Source organism: Podarcis erhardii (assembly GCF_964252035.2).
Source record: "Podarcis erhardii genome assembly, chromosome: 2".
In the NCBI taxonomy this organism is placed as follows: Eukaryota; Metazoa; Chordata; class Lepidosauria; order Squamata; family Lacertidae; genus Podarcis; species Podarcis erhardii.
In genome coordinates, this window is record NC_138498.1 from 108,616,288 (window position 1) to 108,643,524 (window position 27,237).

Genomic DNA, 27,237 nt, shown 5'->3' on the forward strand with positions numbered 1-27,237 from the left:
CTTCAAGTTGCAAGAAAGGAGATTCTAACTAAACATTCGGAAAAACTTTCTGACAGTAAGCGCTGTTCAGCAGTGGAACAGACTCCCGCGAGAGGTGGTGGACTCTCCTTCCTTGGAGGTTCTTAAACAGAGGTTGTATGGCCATCTATCATGGATGCTTCAGCTGAGATTCCTGTATTGCAGGGGACTGGATTAGATGACCCTTGGGGTCCCTTCCAACTGTAAGATTCTATGATTCTATTATTCTAGCTTGCCCTTAGACGCGCGCAAACACACAACCCTCAGCTCTGGTCTTTGTCTTTTCTATCTACCCTCAACAACTTAGTATCACCAGCAAACTTGGCCACTCCAACTCTAAATTGCTTATGAACAAGTTGAAAAGCACGGGTCCCATTACCAATCTTTGAGGGACTCTACTTTCTATATCTCTCCATTTACTGCTACTTCCTTTTTCTGCTTCAAAAGTACAGTGTTACCTTGGGTTAAGAACTTAATTCATTCTGGAGGTCTGTTCTTAACCTGGAACTGTTCTTAACCTGAAGCACCACTTTAGCTAATGGGGCCTCCTGCTGCTGCTGCTGCACCGCCGGAGCACGATTTCTGTTCTCATCCTGAAGCAAAGTTCTTAACCCGAGGTAATATTTCTGGGTTAGCGGAGCCTGTAACCTGAAGCGTATGTAACCCAAGGTACCACTGTACATTTGAAACACATTCCCCCCACCTTTGGGCACTGTAGTTTTGTTAAGGTTACTGGGAATTGTAACTCTGGGCAATTGTAACTCTGGGCAATTTTCTGATCTATATTATATATATAAGTGGTTACATGAAGTGCCCAGAATTCTTTGAGGGGAGAAAGGTGCTTTAAAGGCACACCCTCCAACATTTCTCAGTTGAAAAGGGGGATGTCCCATTCCATAATGATAATTTTACTATTTATACCTCACACATCTTACTGGGTTGCCCCAGCCACTCTGGGCAGCTTCCAACATATATAAAAAAATATAATAAAACCTTAAACAAACTTCCCTATAGAGGATTGCCTTCAGATGGCTCGGGGGACGGATAACTCCATACCCTCCAACATTTCTCCAGTGAAATAGGAACATCCTAAGGAAAAGTGGGGCATTCCAGGATCAAATCAGAAACCAGGATGGCCTCTCTAAATTAGGGACGTCACTGGAAAATAGGGACACTTGGAAGGTCTGCAAAGGTATGTTTGTATGCAGCCTATGACCATACGGATAGATTTCCTGGTCCATAAGGCACACACAAGCTGTGAAGCCTAAGGGTGGGAATAAATGGGGTGGTTTACGAAGATACTTGGCGATTGGCAGCTTGGTCGGCATCTTCTTCAGTGACACCTTCCTGTTTCAGTGCTGAGACCTCGTGGAAAATAGGGAGCATAGTCTCTCGCACGCAGTCTGCAAATTCTGGGACATCAGCTGCGCTCAGTCCCTCGGTCTTCATGGGCGGTAGGATCTGGATTGTCACTTCGCCTTGGAGGAGAAAACAAAGGAAATGATGTACCCCCTGCAAACGGAGCCCCTTCCCCAGTCCAACTTAGGCAGCAAGCATGGAGTCTGGAAAAATGAGTTCCCTTCACAGCACCTAGTTCCAGTCTCAGGCCATGTCCCGGAACACTTCCCCATCCCATTTCTTTCCCACAGCTACCTGATGTGAATTTTTTAATTTTCTCGTTGAAGAACGTCCGGTAGGAGGAAATCACCACAGGAATAACTGGCACCTGCATGGACATAAAGCACATCAGCCGCCAGTCAGATGGAAATTTACCTTTGCTGTAAATTGAACGTTGTGGGCAGCCTCAGAAGCTGCTTCCAAGGGAGTCCTGCTTTTTAATATTCTCACAGACTAAGGACACTTCCAGACAACCTGTTTGTTGACCGTTCACTTTAATTTGCTCACTGTGAGGTCAGCTGACATCACATCAAAACAAGTGTTATCTCAAAGTTTCCACTGCATTTCCCCTGTCCTTATCACAAAAAGTTGTTGTTTGGGGGATTGGTGCTCCCTGCCTCTTTGGTGTTTTGTTGAACTTTTTTTTAAAAAAAGTCTCTTGTTTTACTGTTTTTTTAATGGGCCAGTTTCAATGAATGAGTCCTGCTGGCAGAAGCACACACAAAGGGCATATCTGCTCACAGAAGAGAGGAAAATGCTACAAATTAGATTGCTATAACAAAAAAGGGGGGGAACCCCTATGGAAAACCACATAGAAAAATATTGTGCCCTCTGGCGCCATCTGGTGTTGTGTGTTTATAACAGATTCAAAGCATTGTTTCTTTACTAATGTCGCTGAGTCCAAAGACTTTGGCTAGTGCAATGGGGCTTTCCCCAGTGCCCCATCCCAAATTGGCCTGAGGTGGAGTGTCAGAAGAATAGCACACAGGGGAAAGTGGTGGGGGAGGGGCTGTAGTGCTATGTGTTTTTAAAATACCCCTTTAAGATCGTTCCTTGCTTTGGGTATGCATCAATACAGCAGCTCCTGACAGGATTTGGAGAGTGTAATGCTGTGGTTTGAAATACCTGACTTACTCAGCAAAATACCTTATACAGTGGTACCTCAGGTTAAGTACTTAATTCGTTCCGGAGGTCCATACTTAACATGACACTGTTCTCAACCTGAAGTACCACTTTAGCTAATGGGGCCTCCTGCTGCTGCTGTGCCGCCGGAGCACAATTTCTGTTCTCATCCTGAAGCAAAGTTCTTAACCTGAAGCACTATTTCTGGGTTAGTGGAGTCTGTAACCTGAAGCATATGTAACCTGAAGCATATGTAACCCGAGGTACCACTGTACTGAACCTGAGGTGAATTTGCCTAATAGCAACAGCTGGCAACCCTGTTCGGCTGACCTCAATCCAACTGCAACATATAAACTTTAAAAGTGGGACAAGCCAGCTCCTACAAGCCTGGTCTTTTTAGCTTAGGATAGCCACTCAGAGAAGGAGTCCACTATTAGTAAATAGGATGCAGGGGGGAAAACACGAGGATTGGAAGCTGAATGATCTCACCTGGGCTTCCACAGCCAGAAGGAAGGCTTCATGTCTGGATGAGAGCAGACCAGCGCTGTCATTGTCTCTAGTGCCTTCAGGGAACATACAGATTCTCAGCTGGAGGGGAAAGAGAATACTGAAAGGATGTTCAAACATAAATTTTCTTTCACCTGGAAAAATTCAGTGGCTACAATTTTGTCTCTCCCTGATGTGATTTCTTCCAGTTAAGTTTTCATCTGCTCTGATACTGCAGAGGACTCAGTATAGAAAACGAGACTTTTTTTAGCCTAGAAATAATGGCCTATATCCAGTGCTTTTTTTCTTTTAAAATGTTTAGGAGTACTCTCATTTTCCTACTCATATTGAAATACTGCCCCTCAATGACGCCCAACTTAGATTCACAAAATGTTTAGGGGTATGCATACCCCTGTGTCCTCCCAGAAAAAAGCACTGCCCATGTTATGTACTAAGCTTGGATCCTAGAACAATAGGCAGGTAGGATTCTAGAATGCAACAACTGATTGGCCTGCAGGAGCAGCCCAATCAGGCCCAGGGAGGAAGTCAATCAGCCTATTAGGCCAGTAGGATCCTAGAATGCAACAAGTGATTGGCCTGCAGAAGCAACGCAATCAGGCCCCAGGCGGGAAGCAAAATCAGCCAACCAGATAGGATCCATTGTGTAAATAATGTATATAAAGCCATAGGTTTGGGGGAGGGTTTTATTCACTGTTTTACGAGCTGCAATAAAGAGCATGAAATCACTATGCGACTCTGAGTATATTTCAGCCTATATCAATACAGTGGTGCCTCGCAAGACGAAAAGAATCCGTTCCGCGATTCTCTTCGTCTAGCGGTTTTTTCGTCTTGTGAAGCAAGCCCATTGACGGCTTAGCGGCTTAGCGCTATTAGCGGCTTAGCGGCTTTTAGCGGCTTTTAGCGGCTTATCGGATCAGCTGATAAGCGGCTTAGCGGCTTAGAAAAAGGGGGGGAAGGAAAAAAAAGTCGGAAAAACTCGCAAGACATTTTGTCTTGCGAAGCAAGCCCATAGGGAAATTCGTTTTGCGAAGCGCCTCCAAAACGGAAAACCCTTTCTTCTAGCGGGTTTTCCGTCTTGCGATGCGTTAGTCTTGCGGGGCACCACTGTAATGGCTTGGAAGGGTGTCTGTGTTATGTACCGAAGTTCTCACCCTGGGCCAGCAGGAGGATACTGTAGATAGTTATGCAAATGAAGGATCGAAAGTGACGTTCAGTGATTGGCTAGTTACAGAAAATGGTTAATGTTGCATTTTAGTGGAGCTCTATACAGTGGTGCCCCGCAAGACGAACGCCTCGCAAGACGGAAAACCCGCTAGACGAAAGGGTTTTCCGTTTTGGAGGCGCTTCGCAAAACGAATTTCCCTATGGGCTTGCTTCGCAAGGCGAAAATGTCTTGCGAGTTCCTGCGGTTCCCCCCCCCCCTTTTTCTCCCTTTTCCTAAGCCGCTAAGCCGCTTAGCAGTTGATCCGCTGATAAGCCGCTTAACAGCTGATCGCTAAAAGCCGCTAAACCGCTAATAGCGCTAATCCGCTAAACTGTCAATGGGCTTGCTTCGCAAGACAAAAAAACCTCTATACGAAGAGCCTCACAGAACGGATTAATTTCGTCTTGCGAGGCACCACTGTATAAGCAGGCTGACTGAGCTCCTCAGTTCAGTTCTGTTCCAGCTTACAAATAAAGAGCTGCTTTGGAAGAATTGCTGTGTCGTCTGATATGTTCGCCCACAACTTAACAGTCTGTCTGTCTAGCTGTCTATCTACTGTATTTCATTTCCTCCAAGACATGCAAAGTGGTGTACAGGGTTGTCCTCCCACCAGTTGCCATTGGCTAGACAGGGCAACAATAAACACTTATGTAATCTGTCACAGGTATTGCTGCAGCTTGCCAGGATGGGTGAGGTGGCAGTGGGATTGGCATGGTCTAAATGTACCAGTGACTGCATGGGATTGACTCTGCTGGTGCATTCACTGAGCAGACATCGCGGCCTCCTTGCCCCTCTCATGGAATCATAGAAGTGAAGAGTTAGAAATGACCCCAGGAATCTCCAACAGGTGGCCGTCCAAATTCTGCTTAAAAACCTCCAATGAAGAAGAGTTCACCTCGCCGTCCCCCCCCCCGAAGAGTCCATTCCACTGTTCCTGTCAGAAAGTCCTTTGTTTAGTCAGAATCTCCTTTCATTTACAGTGGTACCTCAGGTTAAGAACTTAATTCGTTCTGGAGGTCCGTTCTTAACCTGAAACTGTTCTTAATCTGAGGTACCACTTTAGCTAACAGGGCCTTGCGCCGCTGCCGCATGATTTCTGTTCTCATCCTGAAGCAAAGTTCTTAACCCGATGTACAGTCATACCTCAGGTTACAGCCGCTTCAGGTTGTGTTTTTTTGGGTTACGCACCGCTGAAGCCCGGAAGTACCGGAACGAGTTACTTCCGGGTTTCGGCGGTCGCGCGTGCGCAGAAGTGCCAAATCGCAACCCGCGCATGCACAGACGCGGGTTACGAACGTGCAACCTGCATGGATCATGTTTGCAACCCAAGCATCCACTGTACTATTTCTGGGTTAGCAGAGTCTGTAACCTGAAGCGTCTGTAACCCGAGGAACCACTGTAATTTGAATCCAGTGGCTTGCCTTCTGCTGTCTGGAGCAGCAGAAAGCAAGCTTGCTCTGCCTTGACAACCTTCAGATATTTGAAGATGGCTTACATATCACCTCTCGGCCTTCTTTTCTCCAGACTAAACCTTCCCAACTCCCTCAACCGTTCATCAAGAGAGTTAATTCCCCTGACACTCACGTTGTCGCGGACCATCGCGTCTGCTGCCTCCGATATGGAATTGGCAGGTGTTTCTCTGTTCCGGCGGTCAACGAAAACGAAGCCGCTCAGCCAGCAGGCAAGGCCAACAGTAAGAAAGTGTAAGATCTCCCTTTTAACAATGAAGGTGCTTCTCTCCGGCAAGATCTGAAGCATCGCTGGGGCAATTGGAAGACTGTCAAAATGAAGTCTGGCTGTGCAGTTCCTCCCACCCTTCCCTACAGCCCCTAGCGAGAGAGGTGATGTAATAATTAGATTTGGGCTGGGTACCAAATCTTTGCTTAGCTGTGAAGCAACCGGGATTACTTTGGGTCCCACACACATCTTCTCTTGGCCTGGCCTACCTCACAGGATGGTTGTGAAGATAAAAGTAGCCTGGGTTCCCTGGAGGGAGAGGGATGTGCATGTTGTGTTTTATCTGCCTATTCACACACCTGGATGCAAGGAGTATAACCCTCACAATGCATAGCCCCTCTTTACTATGTTTATATAATGCTATTCGTTATGGCCTATGGCAAGGATAAAATAAACTCTCCTACGAACAGAAAAGAGCTTGCATGTGATTTTTGTGACATTTTGGTGGGCCCAATAAGGGTATATTGACGGCAATTATTAGAGGCCTTTCAAATCAGAGAATAATTAAAGAGTGGGATGGAGTGAAGGAATATATGAAAAAATATGGTTCCGGAACTGGAATATTAATAGATAATGTGGAAAACATGCAGGGGTAAGCAAGGAAATAATCAAGAAATTAACTGAATAATGATTATAACAACACAACAAGACGGAAGAAGCAAAAGATTGAGATCACACATGAGTGAAGAGGAGTGGGGGGTATGGGGGAATTTGAAATATTTATAATATAAAAATTTTAATATACAATTTCTAACTCTGATGTATTTGTATACAGCAAAGAGAAATTTAGAGTAATTAGGTATATTTGATTTAGTTAATCATGTAACAGGTTTATGTTAGGAAATGAATATGGATGCTGAATTTGATGTTTGTAATTTTTCTTTTTTTCGTTTTTGGTTTTGGATTTTTTTTTTTTTTAAGAGTATATTATGCCAGTAGTCCATGCCCTCCTACCAGTGGTGATCTGAAGATATTTTCTCTATCAGCAAATGTCTGCAGGGCAGGTAGTTACTCTCTGTGGCCCACTTCAATTTGGATGCCACAGGGCAATATGTGTAAAGCTGTAGGTGGGTCACTCCAGCCCTTCCAACTGGATGGGAGAAAGAGATTGAGGCTTAAGCATGCAACCAACATACCCAGGATGTCCACATTGCATTGCTGATTGGCAACCACAACATACGGCACTTTCAGGTTCAAGTTCTGAGCGCCCTGCACCTTGAATTTGATGCCAAGGAAGTATTTCGCTGGCAGCAAGGCAAAGCGGAGGACTCTGAAACAAGGGAGCAAAACCAGAGGCATTTCAGGAAGGTCAAAGGCGTTGAAGGACAGGAGAGAGAACTTTACAAGCAAGACAGTGGCCTGCTACAGCCTGTTCGGATGAAAGCTAGTACAGGCATACCTTGGTTTTTGAACAGCTTAGTTCTCGAATGTTTTACCTTGGAAGTCAAATGCCTTGTGACGCGAACATTTTGGCTCCTGAACACCGCAAACCTGGAAGTGACTGTTCTGGTTTGCAAACTATTTTTGGAAGTCGAACGTTCGGCGGGGCTTCCGCAGCTTCCGATTGGCTGCAGGAGCTTCCTGCAGCCAATTAGAAGCCGCGCTTTGGTTTCTGAACATTTTGGAAGTCAAACAGACTTCTGGAATGGATTCCATTTGACTTCCAAGGTACGACTGTATGGTGTAGTGCATGGGTAGGCAAACTTAAGCCCGGGGGCCAGATCTGGCTCAATCGCCTTCTAAATCCAACCCGCGGACCATCCAGGAATCAGAGTATTTTTACATGAGTAGAATGTGTGCTTTTATTTAAAATGCATCTCTGGGTTAGACTTGTCTGAAAGATCGACGAGCCTCCTCAGCAAAGGATCAATGGTGTCTCTACGAATCTCAGCATAAAAAGGACATCTAAAAAATATATGTTCAGGGCTTCCTATTTCCCCTAATGGCCAGGCACAAAGTCTCTGTGCGTACGGGACTCTTCTGTAGGAGACTTCCAGAACTGGTGAGGGCATGGCCGAGCTTCTAGCAAGAGTGAAAGCCCTTGTTGCATTTCTGGATGCGAGGAAATAGAGATATGTTGCTGGAGCGGCTACGTATCTCCCGTTTTCTATGATTTTATAATTGGGGACCCTCATCTCTGGGTTATTTGTGGGGCATAGGAATTTGTTCATACATTTTTTTCAAAATATGGTCCGGCCCCCCACAAGGTCTGTCTGAGGGACAGTGGACCGGCCCCCTGCCGAAAAAGTTTGCTGACCTCTGGACTGTTGCATTACAACTGGGTAGACCCACGTTCAAATCCCTACTTGGCCATGATGCTCATTTTGACTTCTTCACAGGGATGTCATGAAGATAACAAGAGGAGCATCTTGTAGACTGCCCTAAGCTCAGGGAGGGGGGGCAATAGAAAAAATGAAATAATCCAAGTGAGATGTGCATAGCAGGCACAGGGCCCTTAGATCTGGATTGCAGGAAAGCCAAATGGTTAAAGCTCCCAATCAGACCTGAATAAGTCACAGCTGCCTCTCCTTCAAGCTGAAGGAATGTCATCTCCTCCAGCCTTTGATGAGTATCTTAAGTGTCAACAAACACTTTCCTAAACATGAAGCTCTCTTCCTTTCACAATCATGGGCAACCCGGTCAACAAAAGACTGCTTAGCAAGAAGGCACAACTCATTTCTGGTGTTAAGCCAGCCTTCCACAACCTGCTGCTCTCCAAAGGTTTTGGACTACAATCCCCACCACCCCCAGTCACCATGTCCAATGGACCCTCCCTCCCTCAGCAGATCCACAGCTAGTCCCTGTGTGCGAGGGAATGTGAGGGTGGTTTGGTCTCCACCATGTTTCCGCAAGGGGTTTTCTTGCTGTGGACAACCCTACTCCATACTGAGGGTGGGTGAGCCTCTCAATTTTGGTTTCTCTCATTTTGCCAGTCTGAAGTTTAGTTCTCCACCTTTGCAGTTTCTCCACCTTTCCAGTTTTTTTTTAAAGTCCTCACGAAAATTCACCACGGTTTTAGAGTGAATTCCTCCTACTGCACACATAACGGTAAAGGGACCCCTGACCATTAGGTCCAGTCATGGCCGACTCTGGGGTTGCGGCGCTCATCTCACTTTATTGGCCGAGGGAGCCGGCGTACAGCTTCCGGGTCATGTGGCCAGCATGACTAAGCCACTTCTGGCGAACCAGAGCAGGGCATAGAAACGCCATTTACCTTCCTGCCGGAGTGGTACCTATTTATCTACTTGCACTTTGACGTGCTTTTGAACTGCTAGGTTGGCAGGAGCAGGGACTGAGCAACGGGAGCTCGCCCCGTCGCAGGGATTCGAACCGCCGACCTTCTGATTGGCAAGTCCTAGGCTCTGTGGTTTAACCCACAGCGCCACCCGCATCCCCACGGCACACATACTTGTATGCAATTTCCGCCAGCATAATGCTTTTCGCTAATAGATGCATTTCTATATGTGCACTTTGCTGTAATGTATGCATTTCCACACACCTTACTTGTCTGTAGAACTGCATTGCAAAATCCATAAAAAGTAAATACCGAAGGATGGAAGTGTTTCAGTTCGCATATTGTTTCAGAAAGTGCAAATTTCGTAGGTTTGCCTTTAAAAGTGAACTGGATCGTGTCTCTGGAGTGGGGGGGGGGCTAATTTCACAAAATGTGATAAGGCAGTCCTGCTGGATTTGATCCCACCCTCACCCTCTCATACTGCTGAGAGTGGCTCTGGGCACCTGCCCCTAAGTCCCTGAAGGGCATCGCTGCTTAAAAGCTCATTAGTTATTGGACCGCTATGAAGGAGTCACATCATACACTCCTATGTGAGCAGAGTCCCGAAAAACAAGATACAAAGCCACACGGCAGTTCACTCACCTCACATTTGCCACACTTCGTCCCCGGAGAGCTATAACAGGAAGTGCAAGGGAGGTCATATTGAACATCCAAATATTTAGGAAGCAAACCCTGAAATAGTATCTGAAGGTATTGCTGTAATGATAGAGGAGCAGCCCTGCAAAGATGAACAGGAAGAAATTGACCAGGCCAAGAGACTGGGCCATGTTGTCTTCTGCAGACGCTCCTAAGTCTGTGCACAGTTTGCCTCTGACATTTAAGGTTTCGGCATGGCTGGGCGTGGAAAGCACAGCAGAGAGAAACAGGCTCAAACACGTACACTCCAGCAAGAGAGAACTCCCACTGTTCTTAATCACCATTCTTGGACTGCATGCAGGAATCATGAATACGTGGGCAGCGATGGCATGTACCTTTTGTGATAGAGAAGGAAGGAAGATTCCTCGGCCCACTCAAGACAACAGCAGAGGGCAGATAAAAGGTTGCCATAAAAAGTGTCTTTAAAGTGTCCACAGAAGGCTGCCATCTGCTGTAGGTTTGCCAACTGTCTAGAAAAAAAAATACTGTACTATAGTGATGGTCACCAACTTGACTTGATCCAGCAGATTGTTCTTTTGTCTTTAACTAGCCTGGCCTACCCCTGTGCTTTTGTCACCAGATTGATCTAGTTATCAGAAAGTCAAGATGTTTGTCTTTATGGCAGGAAGGTAAGCAATATAATTAGCCTTGGTGTGGCCACATCTGCAGCACTTGTGCCGTAAGGAAGATCATGGAATAGAAAAAGGGCCTAGTGAAATTTGTTGGCATTCTTTCTTCAGTCCATCCTTGCTATCACTTGGGGAAAAGATCACATTGGGAGTGTGCCCTGCCTGCTGTGCTGCAGCAATGACCACCTGAGAGACCCATAGTTGTCATGGATATTGAAGTCACCCAGGATTACCATTTAGTGCCCCCCCCCCACAATATCCCAGGGACTACCTGATCAGGAATGCAGCTGGGAAAACAAGGTGGTTGGCAGACCAGCAGCAGCCATGGTCTATTTCTCTGGACCAGCAATAGGTTCAGACCCTCTAAACCAGGGTTTCCCAAACTTGGGTCTCCAGCTGATTTTGGACTACAATTCCCACCATCCCTGGCCACTGGTCCTATTAGCTAGGCATGATGGGAGTTGTAGTCCAAAAATAGCTGAAGACTCAATTTTGGTAAAACCTTCTCTAAACCCGTCTCATGGTTAAGTGGCTTCCTGATCAAAATGTTTCTATAGATAATAGCAACACCCCTGCCTCAACCCCCTAGTCTAGCCTGGTGCAGTATGGAAGAAGCAAATGGGCACAGCTGGGTAAAAGCAGGTCCACCCAGCTCACTCACTTAAGTCTTAGCCAGATCAGCCTGCTCATCCACAAATCATGAATGAGCATGGTTTTATTATAGACTGATCTGACATTCAGCACCACCAGACCAGAGGGCTCTGCAGATACGCCACCAATAACTTCCAGTGGACTGAGAATGCTGGAACAAGGAACGGAGGCCAAACACCTCATGTAGAACCAAATGGCAAAAAGGTTTTGGAGGGTCTGTGAATGCCATCTTGGTAGTCAAGATCACCCTGAGACTAACTGTTTTTTGCTGCAAGAATGAGCTCACCACATATGTTTGTGCTCTTACTTTGGTAAAAAGGTAAAGGACCCCTGGACGGTTAAGTCCTGTCAAAGGCAACTATGGGGTTGCGGCGCTCATCTCGCTTTCTGGCCGAGGAACCCGGCATTTGTCCACAGCTTTCCGGGTCATGTGGCCAGAAGAACTAAACCGCTTCTGGCGCAACGGGACACCGTGAAGGAAGCCAGAGCACATAGAAACGCTATTTACCTTCCCGCCACAGTGATACTTATTTATCTACTTGCACTGGTGTGCTTTCAAAATGCTAGATTGGCAGAAGCTAGGACAGAGCAACAGGAGCTAACCATTGTTGTGCAGATTCAAACTGCCGACCTTCCAATCAGCAAGCCCAAGAGGCTAAGTGGTTCCAGTGTTCCCCAACCTTGGGCCTCCAGCTGTTTTTGGACTACAACTCCCATCATCCCTCGCTAGCGAGACCAGTGGTCAAGGATGGTGGGAATTGTAGTCCAAAAACAACTGGAGGCCCAAGGTTGGGGAACACTGGTTTAGACCACAGCGCTCTCTGCATCCCTTTCACTCTTGCTTTGATGCTATGCTTATCTGTTGGCTTCAGATGCTGGGGTCTAGGGATGGGAGTGGTCAGTGCAGTTTGGAGGCCTGCTACCTATGTCTTTATAGACAGGTGGGCTTAATTAGCCACTGGCCGTAATATATTTTCTGTATAATGCTTAACATATTAGCCTCTTGTGGACAGTCATGGCGAATGCTTGCTGTTTTGGTGTTCAGCCTGAGTCTGTAAAAGCAGCAAGGTCTCTGGCATTGCATTTTAAGTCTGCACCTTCTCATAAATTAATCACACAAGTGTTTCTGACATCCTTCTTTGAAACCCTTGACGAAACTTCTTTAAGGTTTTGGTGTGTGTTTTTTAACCTAACATCAACATTTAAGCAAGCCTTTATGGGTTTTCCGCTTCCTAAAAAAAAAAAAAAAAATCCATCATTCCGTGTCTTCTCTTTTTATTTTCTTCACAGTTTAGAAATTCCACCCCTCCCCCGCAAAAAATCCCCAACCTCATCAGCATCAATAACAATAAAAAGTAGCCAGTTTTACACTCGATACAAAAACAAAAAACCAACACCACAAACAATAATATTAATAATACCAACAATAAAAAGGATGTTGTGTGTGTGTGAAAAGATGCTCGTCAACATTTTGATTTGCTGAAATGCACAATTCATGAGTACCACGAACTGTGAAGCCTTTTGAACTTGGTAGAATTGGGAAGCTTTTTCCCAGCGGAGATCTCCTAATGCAATGTACATAATTTTTTCTTCTTTGCCCCAGATGCAGACAGCTTCAAGTCAACGGCAGTAATCTTCTCCAGGTTGGAGATGGCAGAGATGTCTGGAGACAAGGCACATAATTTGCTACCTGCCTCTGTCCTTTCAGCAGCAACCGGTCAAACACAAGCCGTTGTATTTTTGGTCTCCGCAAGTATGAAAACCCTACATACCCTCCCCACCCCCCACCCCAAGCAGCACGTCTTCCATGTTTCCTTTCTACAGATGCACCATAATATTAACAGCACCGAGTTGATCATAACAGTGTGAGAGGTCTGCCTTTCCCAGCAGCACAAAGGGCCCCCCAAAAGCAAGAAAATACAAAGATAAAAGCAAAGCCAGTCTGGTGTTAGGAACACCAAGGAAGGCAAATCTACATTAAAGTGGTTTTGAACCGTCAGGGTGCCCCATCCCAGGAATTGTAGTTTGGCAAGGGTACTTTGTTATGAGAAATTTTTAGGAAAAATTAGGCTTTGGCCTGGTCTCCTCATGTGGTGGGGAAATGAGACTGAAGTGTGAGCTGTACCACTTCCTAAAAACACACACACAAAAACACAACTAGTGTATAAGGAGAAAGTTTCTAACTCACCTTTCCTTCTGTTGCATTCTAACAGCAAGAAATCCCTCAGATATGTGTACATTTTTTAAAAAACTGTGATTCCCCTCTCATAAGCTGAAGCGTACAACCTCAGAACTCGACTATATTGTATGTTTTCTCTTCATGTTTTCTGCTCGTGTCAACGAGACCTTCCTTGGGGAGCAGAAAATGGCTACTAAAGCAATCCAAACCACTGATGTAGATATTGCCAAACTGAAGAGGCATCAGATGCAGATGGTGGAAAGGCCAAAGGGAATGAGATACAGATGTGCTAACAGGTGCAATCCTATGAAAACTTATCTGGGCTTAGGAAGCCAGCAGCCCTCCAGAGGCTATTGGACTACAGCTCCCATTGCCCACGATAAATTGGCCATGTTGGCTGGAGAGCTCATGGGAGTTGCAGTACAACAGCCTCTGGAGGGCCACAAGTTCCCCACCTTGCCTTACATGGAAGTAAGCCCACTGAACTCACTGCAGATTGTATCCAAGTAAATATGCATGGAATCAGGTGGGATGAAGAAGACAGATGAAGAGTTGGAGGTAGCAGAATTGGGGAAAGGAAGAGGCAGAAGACTGCAAATTGCAGAATAAAACCATCAGGGTAGACGCAGGATTATACAGCCCACCCCCAGCAGTTGCACCCTAATCCAGGCAGGTGTTTGACAATCTTTTAATCCAGATTAATCCAGGTATATATATTTTTAATCCCAGTTTCTAAGACCCCCCATCTACATGATACATTTAAGGCAGTATCACACCACTTTAAACAATCATGGCTCTCCCCGCCCCCCCAAAAAAAGAATCATGGGAATTGTAGTTTGTTAAGGGTTCTGAGAGTCGTCAGGAGACCCCTATTCCCCTCTCAGAGCTACAATTCCCGGAGTTGCTTAACGATCAGTTGTCCTTTCCAGGACTCTGGAAATCTTAGTTCTGTGAGAGGAACAGGGGTCTCCTGATGACTCTCAACACTTAACAAATTACAGTTCTCAGGTTCTTTTGGGGAAACCATGGCTGTTTAAAAGGGTAGAATAGGCGTTTAAATGGATGGTGCAAACAGGGACCTTTTTCATTAAAGTTGAAGCTACTTAGAATCACTATTCCAGACTTCAAAAGGTAGCCTGAATATACGCCAGCTGCCTTTTAACAAACCTTGGACTCACAGTCTTCTCCTGCCTTCCATGCTGCTTCTATATTGTGAGACCTCTCTACAGTCTCGATTAATCAGGAGTTTCACCCCTCCCGTTCTTTAAATGCAGTTTAGAATCATAGAAGAATCCAATCCTCCTCCTTTTCAAGCTTAAAAAAACCCCTTGTGTTAATGAATCTTATGGTGCAAGCTCATCTGCATTACGTTGTGTCAACCTTTGCCAATCTGGTATCCTCCAGATATTTTGGACTACATTATATTTTTGCTGGCTGGCGCTGATGGGAGTTGTAGTCCAAAACTTCTGAAGATGACCAAGAAGGCTGCATTCGTTCGTGAACAGGAGGAATGAGAAGTACAGGACAAAAGGGTGTGTGGGCAGCAGGGCAAGGGCGGCTAACTTTTGACCCTCCGGATATGACTGAATTCCAGCTCCTATTAGGCCCCCACCCCTGCAGGAGAGAGCCCACCGTTTCACTAAGTCGCTTTCATGATCACGGAGACCCAAACACAACCGGATAGCTCAGCTGGCAGAGCAGCAGGCTCTTAATCTCAGGGTCATGGGTTTGAATCTCACGTTGGGAAAAAGATTGGGCTGGATGAGATGACCCCCTTGGTCCTTTTCAACTACATAAACAGTGGTTCAACTTTTGCAGTCCTCCGTCATTCCAGTCCACAAAGCAGTGTTCATGCAGGAGGGTGGTGGGTCTGAAGTTCTGAATGGTCCCTCCTATTAAAAAGACCTTCCCGTGCAACTTAAGACACTCAGGTTCAGAGGGGAAACTTCCTTCTCACAGTGCAGTCTCACTCGTCACTGGCTCCCTTCAGTGGCATCATTCATCACAGGCAATGTAACCGCCAAGGGGAAGAAACTTGCCTGTGATGAGGGATGCTCACCAGGTGACCAGATGATCCATGTTCAAGCCAAAGCAATTGTAACAGGGCATGACGTGGTGCTTGTTTAACCAGGGAAGCAGGATGAGAACAGAGCTGGGATGAATGAGAGGTGGCCATTAGATGGAAAAGGAGAGCACCAGGCAGGGAATGGAGACATACCACACACCTGAAGCGCACACACCCCTCCGCGAAAAATCCTAGAATTGTCGTTTGCACACAGGGAGAGAGAGCTACAGTTCCCAGCACTCTTGACAAACTAGTTCTCAGGATTCTTTGGGGGGAAGCTTTCCATATATGGCGTGTGTGCAGCTGTAGGGCAGGCAGGATTTAGTTGATCAGAGATGAAGCCTGGGCCCCGCCGGGGGAAGGGGAAGAGAAGGACGAGTGGGAAAAGCCTCGAGAGGGAAAGGACAGAGACCAGGGCAGGTCCAAAGAAGGGATCGGGAGGGACGAGATAGAAGAGGGGAAGGAAGGCAGGGCAGGCAGGGGCCCAGGCGAAGCGAAGGAGGCTGAGAAGGCCGAGGCGGGCAGGGGAGCGGCAGGTTTGGCAGCGCTGGCAGCCAGCAGTGTGGTGTGGGCCGTCCCGGCGCTGCCGGCCAAGGCCTTGCCATTGCTGTGGGTGCGCTGGTGCCGGTTGAGGTGGGAGCTGCGGCTGAAGCACTTGCCACAGACGCCGCACTTGTAGGGCTTCTCCCCGGTGTGGGTGCGCTGGTGGATGGTGAGCTCAGAGCGCTGGATGAAGGCCTTCCCGCACTCCCCGCAGGCGTAGGGCTTCTCGCCCAGGTGGGTGCGCTGGTGCGTCAGCAGGTTGGAGCTGACGCTGAAGCACTTGCCGCAGGCATCGCAGCGGTACGGCTTCTCGCCCGTGTGCATGCGCCGGTGGATGGTCAAGTCCGACCGCTGGATGAAGGCCTTGCCGCAGTCGGCGCAGGAGAACGGCTTCTCCCCAGTGTGGATGCGCTGGTGCTTCACCAGCGCCGAGCGCTGGGCAAAAGCTTTCCCGCAATCCTCGCACTTGAAGGGCTTCTCCGTCGGCGGTTGCAGCGACAGCGGCGGCATTTTGCCCAGGCTCTTCCCGCAGTCCAGGCAGTGGCTGCTGCGCGTGAAGCGTCCCTTGGCGCTTCCGCACAGAGGGTGTTTCAAACCCGCTTTGCTGCCCGCCCCAAGAAGGAACCCCTTGATGTGTTCAGGGCAGCGGTGAGCGGCCGCGGCGGCCGCCTGGGCTTGGTGGACCCTCTGGTGCCGGTCGAGATGGGAGCTGACGGAGAAGCCGCGCCCGCACTGCGCGCAGGTGTAAGGGCGCTCGCCCGTGTGCACCCGCTGGTGCCGCTCCAAGTCGGAGCGCTGAATGAAGCGCTTGCTGCAGTCGCCGCAGGGGAAAGGCCGCTCGCCCGTGTGGATGCGCTGGTGCTGCGCCAGGTTGGAGCTGCGGCTGAAGCGCTTGCCGCATGCGCCGCACTGATAAGGACGCTCCCCGGAGTGAGTCTTGCGGTGCTTGGAGAGCGCCGAGCGCTGCCCAAAACATTTCCCGCAATCGGGGCAGCGGTGGGCGGCGGGGGCTGCGGGGGGCTCCTCCTCCCGGAGGCCGTGGCGGTGGGTGCGGCGGTGGCGGTCGAGGTGAGAGCTGACGGAGAAGCGTTTGCCGCAGTCGCGGCAGGCGTAGGGCCGCTCTCCCGTGTGCACGCGCTGGTGGCGCTCCAGGTCAGACTTCTGGGTGAAGGCCTTGCCGCAGGCGGCGCAGGGGAAGGGGCGCTCGCCCGTGTGCACCCGGCGGTGCTGAGCCAGGTTGGAGCTGCGATTGAAGCGCTTGCCGCAAGCCGTGCACGGGTAGGGCTTCTCGCCCGAGTGGATCTTCTGGTGCTTGGCCAGGATGGAGCGCTGACGGAAACAGCGCCCGCACTCGCCGCATTGGTGAGGCCTCTCCGGGGTCGGGGTGCTGTGGCCTCGCCCGCTGCCGCTCGCGTTGCTCTTCCCACACTCCACGCACACTCCCGGCCTTTCCTGCCGGTCTTGGAGCTTCTTGGGAGCCTTGGCCTCCGGCGGACAGATCGCTGGAACTCGCGGCAGCTGCCCCTCCTCGAGGTCCAGCTGGCACCGACCACCGCTGGCTTCTTCTGCCTCGTCTGGGCTATTGAATCTCCCCGTTGACGGGGAACCCGGCGGCTCTGCCTTCTCCAGACTGATTTCCCCCTGAAGTGGCTCCTCTTCGTTCTCCTCAGCGGCTGTCATTTCGTTGGGGGGGGGGGGAAGAGACAAGTTGTCATGGAGCTGTTAGTGTGGGATGTATCTTCACAGTAGCAGTCAAATGCAACATTTCCTGTTTCCTAGAGTGGATACACAGGGGAGTGTAGCTCCAGACAGGGAGGACTTCCTGTCACACCTGGTCTGGAGCATCCTCCCCGTGTGTGACCAGGTAGATGGGCGTGACCCTAGCAAACCCTATAAACGGACTAGTCATGCAGCCATCTTCCACTTTTGACCTTCTCTTTTGGCCCTTTGGCTCTTTTGCTGCTCTTCTGCTGGCTCTTAACCAGCAGCACATGGCTCATCCTTACAGAGGATGGAAGCCACAAAGTAGAAAGTCTGAGGCCTAGCTTAGACTTCTTTTTCTCTACAACTGTAACTGTAACTACAAGCTAAAGCCAGCCTTCAGGACCATACTGTGAACTGAATGTAAGTAAACTTTACCATTACTTTTTAAAGAAGACTGTGGTGTTATTCTTGTTTTTAAGAGGGAACTAAAGGGGAAATTTAACGGGACGCAGGTGGCGCTGTGGGTTAAACCACAGAGCCTAGGGCTTGCTGATCAGAAGGTTGGCGCTTCAAATCCCTGCGACGGGGTGAGCTCCCATTGCTTGGTCCCTGCTCCTGCCAACCTAGAAGTTCGGAAGCACGTCAAAGTGCAAGTAGATAAATAGGTACCGCTCCGGCAAGAAGGTAAACAGCGTTTCTGTGCGCTGCTCTGGTTCGCCAGAAGCGGCTTAGTCATGCTGGCCACATGACCCGGAAGCTGTACGCCGGCTCCCTCGGCCAGTAAAGCGAGATGAGCGCCGCAACCCAGAGTCAGCCATGACTGGACCTAATGGTCAGGGGTCCCTTTACCTTTACGTTTAAAGGGGAAATTTACCAGGAACAATCCAATCTGGACGAGCCAGACTAAACTGCTCAACTTCTATGATTCTAACAAATTCATGAACTTGCTTCCAGGAATGTGCTTTGCTACTATCTCACTAGCGTGAGTGAGGAAGGATAATATTTAATCAATATATCTTCTCCTACTATCCACAACATTCCCACCACCAGGCAAGGAATGTCTGGAGTGAAGAACGACCTCTTTATCACCAGAAGGACGCTTACAAGTTAGGAAATGGCATGTCCATCAGTCTTAGGGATCTCAGCTACCCCTAGTTGTGCACCCAATGAGGCAGCTGCTCCAATAGAGACGCCCGCCCCCCACCTCAACTGATATATCTCCCTATCCGAGATGCATGCAAGCAAGCGAAGACCACGCCTGCACGTCTGCTCCTCACATTTCACCCCTCATCTGATCCTGGGGGACAGTGGGGCAGGAAGAGAAGGTAAGGAAGCCAGTGTGGTGTAGTGATTAAGGTCTCCGACTAAGACCTGGGAGACCAGGGTTCAAATCCCCACTCGGCCATTAAGCTCACTGCGTGACTTTGGGCCAATCATTGTCTCTTGGCGTAGCCTACCTGTTGTGGAGCTTAAACTGAGAGGCAGAATCATTTATGTAAATGCCATACATAAAAGATGATTAAACAGAAGTCGCTTGGAGACCCTTTGGGTGCCTGGTAAGTTCAATAAAGAATAATCAATCTATCAAACAGGTTCAGGGGGAAGGCAGGAAGCCCAAGCTGGCCCTGCCAGAGGCTGGCAGCCTCACTGAGCTGAGTTTTGTTCTTATTTCTTAGGAGTTTCACACACACCCTGTTTTACCGGCACTGCAGCTCGTGCCACGAGCCGCGCCCACCTTCATCCTTGGGGCTTTTTGGCGCCTTCTTCCGGGCTTTCCGCTTCCCTTCCTGGCTCTGCTCTTTCACCAGCTCCCGCAACATCTTCTCCACCTGGTTCCTGCCGGCTGTCTGCAGAATGAGGCCCAGCTGCCGGCGGAGGTCGGCATTCATCCCACTTTCGCTGGGGCCAGCTGCCGTTGAATCTTGCATTGGGGTCTGTTCTGCTTGGCCCTGATCGGGCTCCACGTCTGCACCACGGGGGGACAAAATGGGACGCTGATCAGACTGGGGTGCCCAGTCAGGGCTGCCAACCAAACAGGACCATGTCTTAATGGCAGGTTGATATACAGGAAATGAGCAAGGGAAGCTTTTTATAGCATGGAGGTGAACAATGGTTAACGTCTGTGCACCAAGCCACTTTTAAAAAGCACAGTTACAGACGCTGACTTAAAAATAGGCCAAACTGTCCCCGGCGTCAGCCTGGAGCAAGACCAACAGAATAATGGGGAGTTCTCACTCCTTCTTGCCATAATCCAGTGGTACCTCGGGTTAAGAACTTAATATGTTCTTAACCTGAAACTGTTCTTAACCTGAGGTACCGCTTTAGCGGGGCCTCCCACTGCAGCTGCACGATTTCTGTTCTCATCCTGAAGCAAAGTTCTTAACCCGAGGTACTATTTCTTGTTTAGCGGAGTCTGTAACCTGAAGCGTCTGTAACCCAAGGTACCACTGTATTAAACTGGTACAGCTCCCATGCCAATGAACAGACCTGAATTTTCTTTTCTTTTTTATTTAAGAATTAAATAACATCCACCCTTCTGTTTTAGGATCAGCGCTGCTGATATATATATATATATATATATATATATATATATATATATAATGGTTTTTATTTTTAAAAAATAGCATAATAAAATAGTAAACACAATAGAAACAGAGACAGATAAAGCAGGTAAAAGCATCTCAAAAGCAAGGGCACAGATGCTTAAAAAAAGAGTATGGTATGCAGATGGATTAGCAAAACAAAAGGGATTTTGAGACAGGTCAGTTTCTTCTGCATTCTGCAATATAACACTGAGACAATAATAGCATATAAGTGGTGGGTTCATGCTGGACTGTGCAAACGTCATCCTGCTTATTTACTGATTTATGTATTAGATTTATAACTGGTTGTTCTGCAACGCTTCCCCAAGATTACTGCATTACAGTGGATCCTCGATTTTCGAACGTAATCCATTCCCAAAGACCGTTCAGGTTCGGAAACCGAGGCGCAGTTTCCCATAGAAAGCAATGCAAAATGGATCAATCCATTCCAGACCTTTAAAATCTCCACCCCCATCGTTCTGCCCGGACGCTGAGGTCCAGTGCCGAGGGCCTTCTGGTGGTTCCCTCATTGCGAGAAGCAAAGCTACAGGGAACCAGGCAGAGGGCCTTCTCGGTAGTGGCGCCCGCCCTGTGGAACGCCCTTCTAGCAGATGTCAAAGCGATAAACAACTACCTGACATTCAGAAGACATCTTAAGTTCAGGGAAGTTTTTAATTTGTGACATCTTAGTTTATTTTTGGCCTTTGTGGAAGCCGCCCAGTGTGGCTGGGGAAACCCAGCCAGATGGGCGGAGTACAAATAATAAATTATTATTATTATTATTATTATTATTACCTCTAATACAGCAATTTAACTTGAATTTTACTATCTAATGATACACAATGAAAGCAATAAACACATTAAACTGTATTGCAAAAGCAATAATAAATAAACACAACGCAGATGATAAATGTAAATTTTTCTTACCTGCAATGATGGGGTTTTTTGGGGGGGGGTCCTTCTTCGATAATCACTGTGGGTTACTGCTCTCCTGCATTCCCTTGATTTTTTTTACACCACTGACACCTGGTTCAGCCTCACTGGATCTTTTCCTCGCTAACCATTTCTCAAGGGACATTTGCTCTTCTTCCCGACGTTTCAAAATTTGTCTGAAGTGAGACATCGCATGATCATTGAAAGTGCTCGTGGCGTGGCTCACGGCGGCTTTATCGGGGTGATATTTTTCAACAAAAACTTGCAGTTCAGCCCATTTTGCACACATGTCTTCGATCAGTGCGGTAGGAACACTTTCTCTTCTCTCCTCCTCCTGCAAAAACAATTCCTCAGCTGCAGCCTGTTGCTGCTCCATCAGAACGTTTCGAAGTTCTTCTGCGGTGAGCTCCATCTTGTGCTCCTCCACTAACTCCTCCACATCATCCTGACTCACTTCCAAGCCCATGGACTTCCCCAGAGACACAATATCCTCAACAATAAGAGCATCCTCTTCAACGTCCTCAGGTACGCGGTCCGGGACAGCTTCTGGCCACAATTTCTTCCAGGCTGACTTCAGTGTTCTTTGAGACACGTCCCTCCATGCTTTGTCTATGAGATGTAAGCCATGTAGGATACTGAAATGGTTCTTCCAGAACTCCCTGAGGGTCAGGCCTGTGTCTGAGGTCACCTCAAAGCACCTTTGGAACAGGGCTCGGTTGTAAAGCTTCTTAAAATTAGATATGACCTGCTGGTCCATGGGCTGGATGAGAGAAGTCGTGTTGGGGGGCAAAAACTTGACACTGATGAAGCTGAACTCTTCCACCAACTCGCCTTCCAAGCTTGGAGGGTGAGCTGGAGCGTTATCCACAACAAGTAGGCACTTCATGGGAAGATGTTTGTCTCGGAGGTATTTTTTCACACTTGGCCCAAACACTTCATGAACCCACTCGATAAAAAACTGCCTGGTTACCCAAGCTTTGCTGTTCGCCCTCCACATCACATGCAATTTGCTTCTCATGACGTTGTTTTTCTTAAATACCCTGGGGTTCACAGAATGGTAGACCAGCAACGGCTTCAACTTAAAATCTCCACTTGCATTCGCACAAAATAAAAGGGAAAGTCTGTCTTTCATGGGCTTGTGCCCTGGCCATAATTCCTCCTCCTTTCTTATGCAGGTCCTCTTTGGCATTCTTTTCCAAAAGAGGCCTGTCTCATCACAGTTGAAAACTTGCTGCGGAAGGAAACCCTCAGCCTTAACGTAATCTTTAAATTCCAAAACAAATCGGTCGGCATTTCCTTTGTCGGCAGCTTTGCCGTGTCTCACCACACTGTGAATGCCACTCCTCCTCTTAAAATTATCAAGCCACCCTCTACTTGCCTTGAAAATACAACTCTCAGCACTTGTTCCAGGGGTGTTTTGGGTGAGGTCGGCATGCAACTGTAAAGCTTTTTCACAAATTACTTTCTCAGAAATGTGGTCACCGGCCAACAGTTTTTCATTTATCCATATGGTAAGCCATTTTTCCACTTCTTCAATTGTCTGTGTTCTTTGTCTTGCAAGTGTTTCAACGCCTCTTGCGACATCGGCTCCTCCAACGGCTCCTTTATTTTTTAAGATGCTACCAATTGTAGATTCGGCCATACCAAACTGCGTTGTTGGACGACATACAGGGACACCACTTGCGTGTTTGGAAATATTTTCCTTCTCCACCGCTGTTGTTGTTCTGTCCATGGTTCTCTTGGCTTCTTCGCAGCTTCTTTCCATTTCTCACACCACACCAAATAAGCATAAAATAAAATAAAAATAAAATAAGCCAAATACTGTGGTACCTCGGTTTTTTCACACCAAATAAGCATAAAATAAAATAAGCCAAATCATAAGCCAAATAATAATAAGCCAACTACATAGCGCCAAATATCATCTCCATTTTCCGCGGTTGCTCAGGACGCAACAGCCGACACTCAGCGGAGGCAATGTGGCACGTTCGATTTCCGAAGCGCCTTCGAAAACCAAAGCATTTACTTCCAGGTTTTCGACGTCCGAAAACCGAATTGTTCGGCAGCCGAGACGTTCGAAAACCGAGGTTTGACTGTGTCCCCTTCCAGAGGGGCACTCTTGCAGTACATGATGTGTGTTACGGCTGGGCAACATATCGCCGAAGGCCAGTTTGAAGCCAGTATCGTGAGACTTGCTTCATAATTTTGACCTGGCAATATATCGCGCATCATGGTACTTGTTTGCATGTGTGCGTGCTATGCAAAAATCACGACGCAGGAAAAAAAGACACGTGAAGCCAGCCAATTCCTCCACATAGCTCCATCCTTATTTCAGACTTCGTGATCTATATTGCGGTGTTTTGCTGGTGATTTTTTTTTGGCGATGCTGAAAAGCAGGTATCGCACAGCCCTAGTGGGTGGGTGGGTGGGTACCGCCAGATGCCTTCCTCCATGCCAACTTACCAGGGACAAATCCTCTCCTCCTGTGGGACTCAGCAAAAGCTGTGATCCGGGGCCAACTGATGGCGATCTCCTCCGCTGTGGAGACAGAAAGAGAAGGGGCAAGTCAGAGGAAGTGGAGAGATGCTCCCAAGATTAGAGCAGCGCATAAAGGGGTCAGTCCAGGGCTAAGTCCATTGGAGAGAGTGGCCATATGGCCTAGTGTGCGGAGCACAAGCCATGCATGCCTAGGGCTGCCATATGCCTTAGGCTCAACAACTTTCAGGGAGTCCTGGTTTTTACTTTCTGCAGTATGGCAACCCTATGCATGCAGAAGTTCCTGGGTCCAAGCCCTGGCATGCCTAGTTAAGTGGGTCCCATAGCACGATGTAGGGAAGAGCTTCTGCTAGAAGCAGTAGAATGCACTGCTAGCCAAAACAGAGGATAGAGTCTTTGGATTTTCCTTTAGATAGATGGTTCGGTCAAGTAATGTTTATTCTCATCTCCGAGAAACTGACTTACAAAGTATTATAAATTAAGGACATATCAAGGTGCAGCAAAACCTACACATTTTGCCTCCATTTGGCAACCATTTGTTACTTATACAACAGGCCAAGCACAGGGGTGGCAAGTCTCGATGAAATATGGCTATATTTGGTATATTTCATAGAATCATAGAATTGTAGTCCAAGCTCTTGAAATGCAGGAATCTCAGCTAAAGCATCTGACAGATGACCATGCAACCTCAGCTTAAAATCCGCAACTGGAGGTACCACCGTACTTGTTTTTAACTGGTTTTCCAACTGATAGTTTTATTCTTTTTTAAAACCGCTTTGCTGTTTTACTACAATCAAGCAGTACAGTCATACCTTGGAAGTTGAACGAAATCCGTTCCAGAAGTCTGTTCGACTTCTGAAAACATTCAACAACCAAGGTGTGGCTTCCGATTGGCTGCAGGAAGCTCCTGCAGCTTCCGGGTTTGTGGCGTTCGGGAGCCAAAATGTTTGACTTGCAAGGCGTTCGGGATCCAAGGTATGACTGTATATAAATCTTGTGGAATGAAGGAATGACTGAACAAATGAATGAATGAATAAATAAATAGCTCAACTAAAGGTCTGCTGTGTTTGGCATGATGGTGCCTTTCACCCCAAAGGAATTCTGATTAGGCGGCATGGCAATACAGACCAGCCTTCCCCCAATCTGGTACCTTCCAGATATTTTGGACTATAGTTCCCATCAGTCCCAGCCAGTGGTTCGGGACTGATGGGACTTATAGTCCACAGCATCAGAGAAGGGTGGGAGACACTAGTTTGGGGTAAGATGGCGTAGACAGTATGTCAGCAGCATCTTGATATCTAACCCAAAAAAAAGCATGGAAATGGCTACTTACCCAGTGAGATGACGTTGTCGTAGTTCTCCTGCATGATTTTGGTCACCAGGCGCTTCAGCAGATGTGGGAAACCCCTGAAATGACAGACAACCGTCCTCCACACTTAAACATGTGGTAGGACTGAGGAATGCAGAGGAGTTAATCAGGTTCCTCTAGGCCTAGGGCTTGGGGGAGAGGCGGTCTTTGTAGGATGAGAGACCAAGGGCAGAGGGGCTGGTCGGTGCACGACTTGTCAGAACTCAAAGACTCAAATCCCAACATTTGGTGCACTTTGTTTATTTCTTGTATTGGCATTTATATCCCGCCTCTCCTCCAAGGAGCTCCTGGCAGCGTATGTGTTTTATTGTTGTTAGCCGCTCTGAGCCCGGCTTCGGCTGGGGAGGGCGGGATATAAATAAAATATTATTATTATGTGGTTCTCTTCCTTCCCCGTTTAGTCTCACAACAACAGCCCTGTGGAGTAGGCCAGGCTGAGAGAGACAGGGACTGTCCCCAAGTCACCCAGCAAGACTCATCGGCCCCTAGGAACTGGCTCCTATGTCTATGACTTCAAACAGAGGCCTGGCCCTCTTCCAACCTTGAAGCGCCATTGAATTATAGGGGACTTACTCTCAAATGAAGTGCGGGGAGAGACTGCAGCCCGGCTCCATCCTTGCCGATTCTGCTCCCGCCTTTTCGGAGCCTCTCCCCGGAGAGATTGCAAGCGTGGTTTGTTTGCTTGCTTGCTCCTTTCTCGGGCTCAGCCTTGCTTTGCAACCTCCTGCAGTTTCCAGGTTGCCTGCTCCTCCTCCACCTCTCCGGGAGCAGAGTAGTGGCGGCGTTTGCGGCCCGATCTAGCCTCCCACTCCTGGGATCGGGTTGCAAAGTGGGCCGTGCGGGCAGCTTCCGCTGCAGCTTGCAGGGGGCGGGGTGGGGTGGGGAGGCCTCACGGACGCCCAGGTCACTATGGATGCAGCAGCTGCTGCCGCTTGCTGACCCAGGAAGCTCAACCCCGGATGCAGCCGGAGGAAAGGAGGGGAGAAGACAGCAGCCTCCATGGCTGAGAAGCAGCAGCCAGAGCCCTCTGCTGGATCCTCAGAAAGGATCAGGAGAAGATCATGGCCACTGGTCTCATCACCTTCTGGCAAATAGAAGGGGAAGAAATGGAGGCAGTGAGAGATTTTACTTTCTTGGGCTCCATGATCACTGCAGATGGTGACAGCAGCCACGAAATTAAAATACGCCTGCTTCTTGGGAGAAAAGCAATGACAAACCTAGACAGCGTCTTAAAAAGCAGAGACATCACCTTGCCAACAAAGGTCCGTATAGTTAAAGCTATGGTTTTCCCAGTAGTGATGTATGGAAGTGAGAGCTGGATCATAAAGAAGGCTGATCGCCGAAGAATTGATGCTTTTGAATTCTGGTGCTGGAGGAGACTCTTGAGAGTCCCATGGACTGCAAGAAGATCAAACCTATCCATTCTGGAGGAAATCAGCCCTGAGTGCTCACTGGGAGGACAGATCCTGAAGCTGAGGCTCCAATACTTTGGCCACCTCATGAGAAGAGAAGACTCCCTGGAAAAGACCCTGATGTTGGGAAAGATGGAGGGCACAAGGAGAAGGGGATGACAGAGGACGAGATGGTTGGACAGTGTTCTTGAAGCTACCATGGGCAGGAGGCGGAGTTACGCTAAGACCAGACCATGTCATTACCGAGGAGGCAGGTTTAGTCGTTGTTTGAAGACTATCCCTGCCTCCGGGTCTGGCCTTGACCGGATGGATACTGGAATCAACAGGGGAAACCTACATGACCTGAAGGTGTTGCTGTGTAATGCCAGGTCAATGATGAATAAAACCACTGCCATCCACGACCTGATTGTGGATGGAGGTCTTGACCTGGCATGTGTGACAGAGACCTGGTTGGAGGAAGCAGATGGGCCTGTCCTTGCCGCTGCTTGCCCACCAGGTTTCTCTTACGCACAGCAACCCAGGTCATGTGGGCGGGGAGGGGGGGTTGCAGTGATTTTTAGGAAGTCACTAGCTTGCACCAGGCGTCCTACTGGGAAGATCCAGTTTTCTGAGTGCATGTTCTGGAAGTTGGGCAATAGGGGCAGTACAGGATTCCTTTTGGTGTACCGACCTCCCCGCTGCACCAAGGATTCCCTGTCTGAGCTGCTTCAGGTCGTGGCGGATTTTCTCCTGGAGACACCTAGTTTGGTTGTCCTAGGGG

General features: G+C 48.2%; 2 protein-coding genes and 1 long non-coding RNA gene across 6 annotated transcripts; 1 reads left to right on the forward strand and 2 right to left on the reverse strand.

The window, feature by feature from the left end:
- Positions 1-1,280: 1,280 nt before the first annotated feature.
- Positions 1,281-10,360, reverse strand: LOC309337094 (1-acyl-sn-glycerol-3-phosphate acyltransferase alpha-like). Its single transcript, XM_081853777.1, has 6 exons — positions 9,864-10,360; positions 7,123-7,256; positions 5,834-6,009; positions 3,028-3,126; positions 1,672-1,744; positions 1,281-1,496 (listed from the first exon to the last, which is right to left on the reverse strand). Exons 1-6 carry the CDS (start codon positions 10,223-10,225, stop codon positions 1,309-1,311), a joined length of 1,032 nt encoding a protein of 343 aa, XP_081709903.1. The 5' UTR covers positions 10,226-10,360; the 3' UTR covers positions 1,281-1,308.
- A 1,300-nt stretch (positions 10,361-11,660) lies between these two features.
- LOC309337534 lies at positions 11,661-14,181 on the forward strand. Its single transcript, XR_014154399.1, has 2 exons — positions 11,661-11,865; positions 12,006-14,181. It is a non-coding gene; the product is annotated as an uncharacterized lncRNA (long non-coding RNA).
- A 1,110-nt stretch (positions 14,182-15,291) lies between these two features.
- LOC309336616 (tigger transposable element-derived protein 1-like) lies at positions 15,292-26,007 on the reverse strand. Of its 4 annotated transcripts, XR_014154056.1 has the most exons (6): positions 25,639-26,006; positions 25,030-25,103; positions 23,664-23,738; positions 21,198-22,970; positions 19,380-19,654; positions 17,519-17,657 (listed from the first exon to the last, which is right to left on the reverse strand). XR_014154056.1 is itself a non-coding variant. In XM_081852654.1 (5 exons), exons 2-5 carry the CDS (start codon positions 25,061-25,063, stop codon positions 15,763-15,765), a joined length of 2,235 nt encoding a protein of 744 aa, XP_081708780.1. In that variant the 5' UTR covers positions 25,064-25,103; positions 25,639-26,007; the 3' UTR covers positions 15,292-15,762. The 4 variants fall into 4 exon arrangements, 3 of the variants coding, with proteins under 3 accessions (XP_081708780.1, XP_081708781.1, XP_081708782.1); XM_081852654.1 differs by lacking the exon at positions 21,198-22,970 and having other exon boundaries at positions 15,292-17,657; positions 19,424-19,654; positions 25,639-26,007; XM_081852656.1 differs by lacking the exon at positions 17,519-17,657 and having other exon boundaries at positions 19,612-19,710.
- Between the last annotated feature and the right edge of the window lie 1,230 nt (positions 26,008-27,237).